The sequence below is a fragment of the Limulus polyphemus genome, unplaced genomic scaffold, assembly GCF_000517525.1.
Source record: "Limulus polyphemus unplaced genomic scaffold, Limulus_polyphemus-2.1.2 Scaffold123, whole genome shotgun sequence".
Taxonomy (NCBI): Eukaryota; Metazoa; Arthropoda; class Merostomata; order Xiphosura; family Limulidae; genus Limulus; species Limulus polyphemus.
The window spans coordinates 192795-205559 of NW_013665733.1; the positions used below are offsets into that span (position 1 = coordinate 192795).

At 33.9% G+C, this 12765-nt stretch overlaps 1 protein-coding gene across 1 annotated transcript in view; it reads right to left on the reverse strand.

Annotated features, from left to right (window-relative positions):
- LOC106472652 (angiotensin-converting enzyme-like) overlaps positions 1-12765 on the reverse strand; it is a 149636-nt gene that overhangs the window by 54911 nt on the left and 81960 nt on the right. The window contains exons 16-23 of the mRNA XM_022402220.1: positions 12161-12248; positions 11687-11830; positions 11353-11541; positions 10954-11048; positions 10541-10710; positions 3536-3660; positions 2705-2803; positions 357-501 (exon numbers count right to left, since the gene is read on the reverse strand). Of these exons, the coding sequence (XP_022257928.1) occupies positions 357-501; positions 2705-2803; positions 3536-3660; positions 10541-10710; positions 10954-11048; positions 11353-11541; positions 11687-11830; positions 12161-12248 (1055 nt within the window). The remainder of the gene's footprint in view (positions 1-356; positions 502-2704; positions 2804-3535; positions 3661-10540; positions 10711-10953; positions 11049-11352; positions 11542-11686; positions 11831-12160; positions 12249-12765) is intronic.

The window sequence follows — 12765 nt, forward strand, 5'->3', positions numbered from 1 at the left end:
CTACAAAAAACGTGTACTTTTATATTTAACAAATACTGTATGAATTCATAAGAAATAAAGAGTTCACAAATAGAAGAGATAGAAAGGAGTCTGGAATAATACCATTATTCTACAAAAAAACGGGGACTTTTTGTATTTAGCGTATATTGTATAAACTTGTGAGAAACGTTTTCCACAAATTAAGAACAAATGAGAAATCATTAGTAAACGCTATTTTATGACAAAATGTTGTTGTAGAATGTATGAAAGTCACTGATATTGTAACCTGTGAAGATAAGTTGAAAAAAGGTTTTGCCATGTAATATACATTCATGATAAACATTGCTCACAGACACAGACCAAAAGAAAGATCGTACCTCAACTCCCACCATTTTTTATTCATGTTCTCGTATGCAGTGTTACCACTGAAGACATCCCATCGCCACAGGTCTATCATGTAACCATAGGGCAGAAGAGCGATCTTCTCGAGAGCCATGCCCAATAAGAAGTTGATATCGGTTTCTAAAGTGAGACAGTTTTTAATATCTATGTGACGCTTAGTAGCTAAACTATTATTTATTTTATATATATTGGAACATGCTACACTTTTTGTTTGTTTGTTTTATATTTGTGCTCAACTGAAAAATGTGCTATATTCGCTGCGGGGATCAAACCCCTAAAGCTTGCTGCTAAGCAACCTAAATAAAACATATAACACACCCAAAGCCTTTGAAATGTAATTTTAATTATTACAGCTTAAACATATTATTGTTTCTACTGTTTAATGTCACACAATAAGTATTAAAATATACGTTAGGAACCATTTTTCTCTTTAGATTTCTTCGCTTTGGTCATTTTCTATGTTTGTTTATCTCAAGTTTTTTATAAACTGTGTAATAACATATTTAGTACATATTAATGAATAAACATGCTATTAGCGTGTATAATTGGTTTCACCGCTAGCTACAACAAGGACTATGCATAACGATTAGGACTGAAGCATTTGGACAAGTAGCGTATAGAGGATTGAATACGTTATATTAAAATGATTTTGAATATTACAATCAGCAAGTCACGTGGCAACTATAGTCAAGATGAAGTCGTAGTGGGCCAGAATTTATTATAACTATATTTTGATACTGTTTGGCGTTTCATAGGTAGTGTGATGTAGTAACAGCCTTTTCCAACCGAAATATTCATACACTCAGATCAAAAAGATGTAATAAGATCTGGGATTTAGAATTTTCAAGACAGGGTTATTCCTTGTGCATAATGGCATTGGGAAACCCATGAACATGGATCAACTTGGGTACTTAGTTTCATAGGTAGTGTGATGTAATAACAGCTTTTTTCAACCGAAATATTCATACACTCAGATAAAAAAGATGTAATAAGATCTGGGATTTATAATTTTCAAGACAGGGTTATTCCTTGTGCATAATGGCATTGGGAAACCCATGAACATGGATCAACTTGGGTACTTAGGACCATACATAAACAGACTTCAACAAGTCGTACCCCAACTGTGGTAAACAAAATGCGGCCTTTTGTAAAAGATGAGAATCCACGAACACAAAGGTCAGTGGAAAGCTGTCCACGTGCCTTAGGCAACAGTACATAACATAATCAAGAAACATATCCGTCTGGAAAAGCCACACAAGTCACGTGTACACAACTTGTTTCCACTACATATCTGTTCAACCGTCGCATGCTTGAAGCAACTGGAGAATGAAAATGAGTATTCATGCTATTCCATATGAAGACATACTGTTCAAATCCCCGGACGTAGCGTCCACGAATTTCCCTGCGATTGAGCTATTTTAAAGGGCACTGGGAAATCATTGTTCTCGAACACTAGATGAATTATGGAAATCATGCAAGGAGGAGTAGTATGCTATTAGTGAAGGTCAGGTGAAGTTAATTACAGATCCATTTTACATCTCTTTTTAATACAGCGGTTTAAATTCACTACATGGCAGAAAATTTGCTTAACAATAAACCCCAAAAGATTGAATATCATATAATGAACGGTAAAACACTTTTACTATTGAACTAATGAACGGTAAAAAACCTTTACTATTGAACTACATATAACACACTATAATTCGATATCATCTTTGCTTCATAGTCACTCTCTATTCCTTTAAAAAACTCAATTCAGTAAAGGCACTGTAACCATAAATTATGCCATAACGTCTGTTTAAGTTGAAACTTTAAATGTGCTCCTTTACAAAACATGTGATATATAACATTACGGTGAAATAACAAATACTGTAACAAATGTTGAACATAAATAACAAAAAATTACCACACTGATGTGTAACCATTAAGAGTACTTAATTTATCATTTCACGTATTAATAAACTGATGTGTTTATAAAGAGATGGGAGTGACTTTTGGTTAGTGTATCTGTCTGCAGGTAGAAGAGTCTGGGGTTCGAGACGCAATTCAGTTGAACAAAGTCAGCATTTTCAGCTGTAATCTTGTAACAAAAGTGTAAGTTAATGCCGTTATTCAGTTAAAAAGCCGGACAAAGCCCTTATAGGAGAAGTTGTTGCTGGTTGGCTGTCTTTCCTGTAATTAGTAGTTCAAAAAAAGGGACTATATTTGAATGATAAGGGTCTCTGATCTGGCCGGTTAGTCGTGCGCATAATATTACACTTAGGTTCAAAATTCTAATTACATTTCTACACAGACCAAACCTTCCATACTGAACCAAACTTACCTTCGTCTTCGACGAGTTCGTCAAGCAACCCGATTTCATATAAGTGTTTTGGAGTAGAAACGGACAACGCCATTGTATCCCCAATAGCTTCATGAAAACCTGGAAAATTTGAACACAGTGTTATTACTTTTTTACTAACTTTGGTTATTTAAGTTATAAAGTGTGAGACTGGAGACTGCGAGCTCTGGTGATATATTTTACAAATTTTAACTGGTAATTTCTATAGTCAAAGTACAAAACTATATCATCAGAGCTCGCAGTCTCCAGAATTTTTACAAATTTTAACTGGTAATTTCTATATTCTAAGTACAAAAAATTCTGGAGACTGCGAGCTCTGATGATATATTTTACAAATTTTAACCGGTAATTTCTGTATTCTATGTAAAAAATTCAAACAATCGACTGATGTTTTCTTTACGTCATATAATAAGTAAAGCATGATCGAAATGATTTTCATTTGTAAATTCACGCCCATTTATTCTCATTTTCTAAGGACTCTTATCTGTTAGAATTACGTATCAGTTCAGAAAAGTGTCCACTAGTACGTTAAGCTTCAATATTAAATAAAATAAACTTACTTTTATAGCTGGTTTTGCTCATGTTTCCTACTCAGCTGTAAATTTAGGAAATACAAAGCATTACAGCGTTTTAAACATATGAATCAAACTGCATTATCTAAGGGTTGAGATAAAGCACATGTTACCAATAAAAATTGTATTCTGTATGGTATTATAAAAAGAAGAAAACAGTTCAAACAAATGTCTGTAAATGTGACGAAAAACATATTCTTGATGAAAATCAAGATAGCGTAAAACTGAAATAATCACTAACCTGGATTTGCCCCATCTCTAAAAACTACGGGCTGATTTTTGTATTGAAGAAAATATTCTACATGTCCCATCTCGTGGTGAACGGTGATTAGCTGCTGCGTAGTGATATCAGTACATTGCTTGATCCTATTGGTAAATAAAATTTCACGTTATTTAAAAATGTGTAAATTTATTCTGAGGCAGTGGTTATTCAACGGTGGGCTATTCTTCCGTAAGAAAGTGTCTAACATTGGTTTAGACTGACGACTTTTCAACATCTTAACGAAAGCCAGTCCAAGTGTTGGGACAAAGATAGTGATGTAAAGGGAGTTTCGATATGATATTTATGTCTGTGTGGCTCATATGTTGAAATAACATAAAGGTTCAATGTTCTAACAATAGAACAGTTCAATGTTCTAACAACAGAATGGTTCAGCGTTGTAGCAATATTCAATGCTGTAACAACGAAACAGTTAAATAATAATAAAACAATAGAACGGCTCAAATTCGGAATAATAGAACGTTTCAATGTTTTAACAATAGAATTGTTCAATGTTGTAACAATACAATGGCTCGAAGTTGAAACAACAGCACTATTCAAAGTTAGAACAATAGAACGTTTCAATGTTGAAACAGTAAAACGATTCGCTGTTGTTACAACGGAACGGTTTACAATTGTAAAAGCAGAACGATTCAATGTTGTAACATGAGAGCAGTTAAATGTTGTAACAATGAAATAGTTGTGCGAGGAACAGAATTATGAGTTATGTCCTCTTTAGTCTTGTACTGGTCTCATTGTGACCACAATCTTAACATTGATGGTGGATAGGCTAAACAAATAAACAATTAACAACTGTCTATTTAGCTGTATCTTCACCCTCTCTTGTTGTTCATCGTGAATTTTAAACTCATCAACTATAATCTAAGAATTTGTCCAGTGTAACATTGCTATTTCATTGAGAAGCACTTTGTAAACTTTTTTATAGTTTTGAAACCCAGAAGCAATTAGGGAGAGCTGTTTCCTCTGTAATCAAAAACTCTTATTCTATTGATACAATTTAGTTTGTAAAGTATGTGTGAAATACATCAAGAAGTACATCTTTATTTTATAACGTATATACACACAGTATGGAGAAAACAGCAGAGCAAAAATGTTATAAGAAAGCGGGAGCAGTAATATAGCAAACCGCAATGTCACATATGGAATATGCAGACTGAAGCCCATAGCGGGAGTAGCAAGAATTCACAATTCGCAGACGTGGTATGCTGAGAAAACTCCAATAGTTAGATAAAACGTTCGACGAAATGAGCCAATGTAAAAAAAAACACACACTCACAAAAAAACAACAACAGTTAATGGAACAGAGATGAAAGACAAGGGTGAACTACTCTTAGTGAAGAGTCCCCCGTTACAGGGTTTGTCTCTATACGCCCTAAGTTAATTGTCTTGGATGATTTTGTCAACGATATTAGATAAGAAACAGAAATAAGTTCTGTAAGAACCAATAACAGAGTAGATTTTGGTTATAGTCTGATGGAAAAGTTCACTTGCTGCTGAAAGATCTCACTTGTACCAATCGAGTTAAGAACTACTTTTGAAAGTAGATCTGCTAAACTTCTTGAACAATCGGAAAAAACACTAAAAATTATGTATATAATTCCGTGTTTCCGACTCTAAACAGCACTTCTTTGGCTTTCCCGCACTTAACAAGTTGCTCTGAGGACCTGATCTCACTCCAGAAGAAGATGGCAGTAATCCAGAATCTATAAGAAGTTTGCCACACAAACTCCTTGTAAGTATGCTATTTCTGATCTAAGTCTAATAGTGTTTCACTTAATTTTCAATAATGCATGAAGAGAGAAAAGTGAAGAATACTAACTGTACTAAAGAAATAGTAGATTTAATAACACTTATAGTAGAACTACTGAAAGATATCTTAGAATAATTGTTAATACAATTATACAGATTATGATCGAACGAATTTCTCGTGTTAACTTACTTGATAACTTAACTAATGATGTGTCTGTGTTATTGAACATAATAGAAGGCCTTACTAACGAACATCTAGACTCTCAAAACGAAGAACTCAGTGATTCAGAGTTCGTGTTGTTTCAAGATAATCTTGAGAGTTTCGATATAAATAAACCGTTCAACAGTATAAATAAAGAAGCTATTTGATTTATATTCAGTTGTCTCTGTGTGAGTTCTTAATTCCCCATATAAACTTCTTCGTGTTGGTGGCTTTTGCGCTCCACTCGCGACAGCACGATCCAAAATCCAAATAACCCAACAACTAAGCCCACGGACTGCCCACACGCCCGTTATATTTGTAATAAACATCCTGCCTCCTGAACAACTATGAAGTGAAACTATGGCTGATGTATTATAATCAACCAAGTTTGAAGAATTCATACAGAAGCTGTGGAATGTACCTACAAATCTGTGTTATAATCACCTAAAGTTTGTAGAGTACGCACAGAAGATCTGGAATATACCTACAGATCTGTGTTATGACCAACTAAATTCTGATGATATTAGCGATTATGTAGTATAATTAGTAGATGTATTTCTGCAGGACCCCCGAAAGTGTCCTATTTCAACTGTAAATAAAACCAAAATTAAGAATAAATATTTTTATTTCTTACTATTCAAGTTCACATGCCGTGCTATTTTATAGCCTACGGAGTGCCTAATTCTGCTCGTGATTTATGGCATACGCATGTTTTACTGACGTCAAGACAGTACAAATTTCAACGTCAGACGTCCCTTATGTGACTTCACTTTAGTGTCTACTGACTGACTGACAGATAACACACTACAGGTGACCCTCCAGGCGGCCTACGGCCTCCTTTTGGGTAAATGACTAAATGCTACAGTTAACGAATTCTAAGTTGATTCTTTTAAGTTACATTATATGTATTAACAACTATTGAGGTCAAAACTTTAAGGTAGACATCCCGAATACATTCATTGGTGATACTGATCTTGGAAGTGTTCATAGGTCTACACAAATCTTGAAGTTTTTTGGCAGATACAAACATTTATGGCCTGGGTTAGGGCGCTTGACTCGCATTCTGAAGGTCGCAGATTCGAATCCCCGTCACACCGAACATGCTTGCCCTTTCAGCCGAGAGGGCATTATAATGTGATGGTCAATCCCACTATTCGTCGGTAAAAGAGTATTCCACGAGTTGGCATGGGTGGTGTTGACTAATTGCCTTCCCTGTAGTCTGTCACTGCTAAATTAGGAACGGCTAGCAAAGATAGTCCTCGTTTAGCTTTACGTAAAATTCACACTAAACCAAACATTTATATTTATTGTGGTTACACAAAACTTGAAACAAACACATATTTCTTGTAAATCAATTACGTATAATTTTATACAAATATTTATGTACATGTTTGCTGTAGATCAAATATCTCGTACGTACTTATAAGTGAAAATATGTCAATCACACTATATCCTAATTTACAAGGATCTGTACCCCCCCCCCCAGTGACACAGCGGTATGTCTGCGGATTTACAACGCTAGAAACCGGGTTTCAATATTCGTGGTGGGCACAGCACAGATAGCCCATTGTGTAGCTTTGTGCTTAACTACAAACAAACCGACGAAGCCTTTTGACAATTTTAAAGCTATTCAGGCCGATTGGGATACGACCGACATAGTGGTAAAAACGCTATTTATATCATCAATCGCATGAAAGACAACTGTTTTGGTGGGAAGTAGAATAATTATGAATGTTACTTTGGTCATTACACATCAGAATTATGTTTATGATTTGTTATTAAAATCAAATTATTTATTTATTTTAACACCAAATTGTTTTTTTTTATTGATATTATTTATTTTAAATGAATTGACGTTACACTCATCGTTCAGAAGACTGTTTTTGAATTTCGCGCAAAGCTATACGAGCGCTATCTGCTCTAGCCGTCTCTAATTTAACAGTGTAAGACTAGAGGGAAGGCAGCTAGTCATCACCACTTACAGTCAACTTTTGGGCTACTCTTTTACCAACGAATAATGGGATTGACCGTCACATTATAACGCCCCCACGGCTGAAAGGTCGAGCATGTTTTGGTGGGACGGAGGTCGTTCAGAAGAACTGGCGATCCAAAAAGCTGTTCTTGAAATAAATATTTACGGATATGTTTAAAAATGAGATGGTATACTTATTTGTAAACTTGAAAATCTAAAGTAAACGTTAAACACATGTCCTGAAAAATGTTAAAATTATATTTTTTTCTTAGTGTTTATCACTTCTTCACTTCATCATAATAACTGAAAATCAATACACAGCCAACTGTTTGGTTTCACTCAGGGCTTCTTGGAAATTATAATTTTGTAAGAATAAATTTCAATATACTTACATAAATTCTATATATCTTACAAGTTTATAATAACAGGATTTTCTCTCAAAAGCTAAAATAAAATTAAAGGTGAATAAATCAGATATAATGAAATAGAAAAACAAAACGGAAGATTAAAAAAGGTAGTAAAATAGTTGAAAAGTAGAGACAGCTCAAACAAGACGAAAAAAAGAACACATCACAATACAACTTTTACCCTTCGCGTGGCACTATCTGTTATATTACGCAACTAAAAATAGAATGTAAAAGGAATACATCACAATTCAACGTTTCGCCACCAATAAATGGTACATCTGTTATATTACGCAACAAAAAAACGGGATTAAAATGGAACATACCGCAATACAACGTTTCGCCAAAAGCATTATTACATCTCTTTTCTTATAAGCCCTCCATATTTGTGAAACTAAGTTCTTAAAATAACTACGTCTTATTTCACATTTATTTTTAGTCAAAACGGTTACCCCACTTAATTTTTCAACCAAAACTTAAGATATCCATTGTGATAAAACTGGGGTTATTTACAATGAGCCAAATACCACAACAAGGGGAATAGAGGAAAATATATATCAGTGATGAATTGGGGAATAAAATTATACTATTTTAGCATTGTATTTCATTTGCTTCTAAGCTTTGTACTGTATGAGTTGATTATATTTATTCGCAACAATTTGTTTTTATGATCGTGTTAGATTTACACTTAAATCATCTATTTAATGCCCGGTATAATCGTAAGTACATCTAAAAATGTATGATTTTATATGTAGTTTTTATAAGATTAATCATCTGCACGGATATAATAATTTGATATAATGCATCATCTATTTTATGATTTTATGATTCACGTTATGTAATGTTTTTACATTGTTGTGTATAACGTAACGTTCATATTCAAATTTGTCTTCCCTAACGTAGAATTCATACGTGAGCTTGTAAACTTACTTTCAATAAATCCAATGTGGAGTTAGCTCCACTGTTTATTTTGTTATTTTAAATTGAAATGCAGTTTGTGTAGTTGAAAAAAATAAGCAGATGTTTTAATACATTAAGAGAAGTTAGTGTTAGTTAGAAATAGGACAATCAATGGATTGGTTAAACTGGCACTTGGGTGAACAGAAATACGACAACAAAACTAACAAAAATAAAATTGCCTATATTTTTAAAAACGCTCTTCCTATTAAGCATAAGATACAAACATCCAGCCTACAAACTTGGCTAAATTATAACTGAAATTTTCTCAGGTTGAAACAATGGGTTTGCGAGGTATAACTTTAGTATCCATAAGTGTGAGGTATTTTAGTATCGCTTGACTTTAAAATATAGTCAATGGAATATAACAATTGGCCCAATATCCTTTCCCAAAGTTTGGTCCAGGCTGTTACTTAAGCGGTTATAACGTTCTTGTTCACTCGGTAACTCATTCATCTTATTGTGAGAATCACAATAACACTAACAATTTTGTTAGCCTTAATAAGACAAGACCTTTATTATTCTTTACTTATTCTAAATACTTAATTTTATCTTTATCTCAAATTATACTTTAAACATTTTGACTTATTCACATTTAGAATGCTTGATAAAAAAAAACATCTTTTGGCATATGTTGAAAATTAAAATAATTTTTCCTTTAACAAAATGATTATTTGCTCCTCGTTTCGTGAGTAATATGTTCTCTTTTTTTTATAACCCTCTCCTGTTAACTGAATAATAACTTTTTGCCTCCAAGTGGGACAGCGGTATGTCTGCGGACTTACAACGCTAGAAACCGGGTTTCGATACCCGTGGTGGGAAGAGCACAGATAGCCCTTGTGTAGCTTTGTGCATAATTATAAACAAACAAACAAATAACTTTTTAAACAAAATCTTCGAATTTAGCTTTTATATCCAAAAGAAAGTTTGTTTATTTTTTTATAGAAAAGCTAAGTTCTTTTTCTAACAACTGGAATTGATCAAGTGTTTACTAACTTGAAGACTAATTGTGAATAATGAGGATGGTAGTCTTATTAACACTTTCAGATAAATTATTACAATTAAGTTTACAAATTATTTACCTGAGGCTTATCAACTTTTTTCACAAACTTCGATAATTCGTTTGTCAAAAAAAGATTATCGTCTGCTCAATAATAAATATCAAAAGGGCATAAACTTCAAGTAACTTGCCTGGTAAAAGTCACTCCTACTAACAATCTGCTATTATACAATAAACATTGTTCTTCATACTTCTGTCGCATGTGCTTACTCAGTACTTTATTTTACACAATTAACACTAACCTGTAACAATAATTATTTAGTGTAAGTAATTTCCAGGAAATAAACTTTCGAAAGAAGTTCCCCACTTCTGCAAATATTGAGATAAATTACATTCCTTTCAACTCCAGTACAGCTTAAACAAGCCTACTGTAAATTCCTAAAAGTTTCCTTATGAAAAAGCTGCATAACGAGTTATTACATTCAGTCAAATGAACCTATCATTTTGTACCAATAACGGAGTTCACAAGACAACAGAAGACACAATTGGTTGTATGCTTTCAGTTTACTGGATACTTCTTTCACAAGTAATATAGTAAAAGGATATTATCTATAATTAACTTCTAAGTAATTAAGGATGCAAAACTACGTTTATCCTGTTTATCTCAACTATAATGCCTCACCTAAAATCTTTTCCATTGTAAAAGTCCCATGCAGAAGCATGACAGACAACATCTCTGTCCTTTGGTTTCGTTAACATCGAATGTTCCCAGAATTCCGGTGGCATTGGAATAAGTCCAAGTGAAGTGAAAAATTCGTCAGACATTTTAAACATCTTCTCTGCGTCCCAGTTCTAAATAAATCATAGAAAGATGCTCCATTTGAATTAAAACGTTTCAAAACCTTAACAATAGGTTTTAACACACGACCTTTATATTTTTAATCTGTCAAGTATCAAGTTATGTAGATAAAACAGCTAATTTCCACCTTACTGCTACAAGAAACATTCTTCTGGCTTACATCAATGTACAGAATTAAGAGTAAATTAACGGTTGCTGTTGAACAATGGTTACAATACAACACACGGGAAACTCACCAGTTCTTGCATTTTCTTTGTTACGTCAATACTTGGTTTGTCAAATGGCTTTAAGTCTTCGAGGAGAGATGCCCATGATTGGGCCCACATGCCCCCTAAATATAATCAAAATATTCGAATAATTATTGGATTAACACTATATATCTTTAGCCTTTCGAAAACACAAACGCAAAAACATAGAGAAACAATGGTCAAACGTACGGAGTTAAATGTAAATTGCCATCATACACAAGAATTTCTAAAGTCAATCTATATTTGGCATAATTAAGCTTAGAAAAAAATAATCAAGTCATGAATATACTTAAATACGTAGCAGAAATAATATCGTTTGTAAACAAGTTTTATAAAACAAAATTAGTATAAATAAGCTTAAAAGCAGACATCAAGTAACGAACATACCCAAGAGATGGGCAGGAATTGTCCCATCTTTTGGCATTTTGTCTCCATATATGTCACGTAATTTCATTCTGACATAAGCATGCATTTTCTGATACAGAGGACGAAGCTGGTTCCACAGACTCTCGACGTCATCTCGAAACGTCTCAGACTCGTAGGGTGCCAACCACATTTCACTTAAATCTGAAAAACCTTAAATGCAAGAAATTACTAATCTACCAGTCTCTGTAATAACAATCAGGAGTCAAAACTATCTTTGTTGATAAGATTACACTTATAAATCTGAGATTTAGACACACAAATTTTTTCAATAAGATGAACTAATAAAGCAGTTTACCATTGGCCTTTGCTGCTTCATTTCCCAGTTCTGTGACTTCAACGTAATGGTTCCTGATAGGCTTTCCTGTAGCATCTCTCCACTTAACCCACACCTCCTTCAGTTCTTCGTAGTCACGTGACGAGGCCATTATACGTTTCAAATCTAGCATGTTCAAAATTTTATGAAATCGATCTTATAAAAACTTGCTTAGGCCTAGTCCAGATCAAGCACTGTATATAAATCAAAAACATCATTTCGCATACTCATGTAAATAAATAATCACTAAGCGTTAGTTCTGAATAAAGCGTTTGAATTACTTGACTTACAGTTTTTCTTATCTGACTCAAGGAAACTTTAACAAAAACTAAAATATGTTTTATAAATTTTGGGAGATGAATTTTGATAATTACATGTAAACAAGCCATGCAAAGCTTCTAGACAAGTACATTTTACTGAAGGCGACATCAAAAACAGAAAGAAATGATTAGTTACCTGGTTCCAGTGCCAGATTACATTTGTCACGAATACACACTGTTGCTGTACTGTAAGTCCTCTCCATTTCTGCCTGAAGTAATGATAGCTGAGAATAAAATACCTTTGTTAATTTATTTCTCAATTAAATGTTTTATAACTTGTTTGTTTCTAATTAAGCACAAAGCTGCACAATGGGCTATCTGTGCTCTGCCCACCACGGGTATCGAAACCCGGATTCTAGCGTTGTAATTCCGCAGACATACCGCTGTGCCACTGGTGGGCATGTTTTATAAACAGACAATGTTCGTCTTTTAGTATTCTCGTCTGCACAAAATAATTTGAAATTCAAGTGAGATGAAAAAATCCTTTCCTTCTGAAAACATTTAGCCTACGACTTGTTCGAACACACATACACACACATGGAAAAAATGTTCCGGTTCCCTCGTAATATACCTGGTAAATTGTTTGTTTTGAATTACGCGCAAAGATACACGAGGGCTATCTGCGCTAGCCGTCCCTAATTTAGCAGTGTAAAACTAGAGAAAAGGCAGCTAGTCATCACCACCCACCGCCAACTCTTGGGCTACTCTTTTACCAACGAATAGTGGGATTGACCGTCAAAT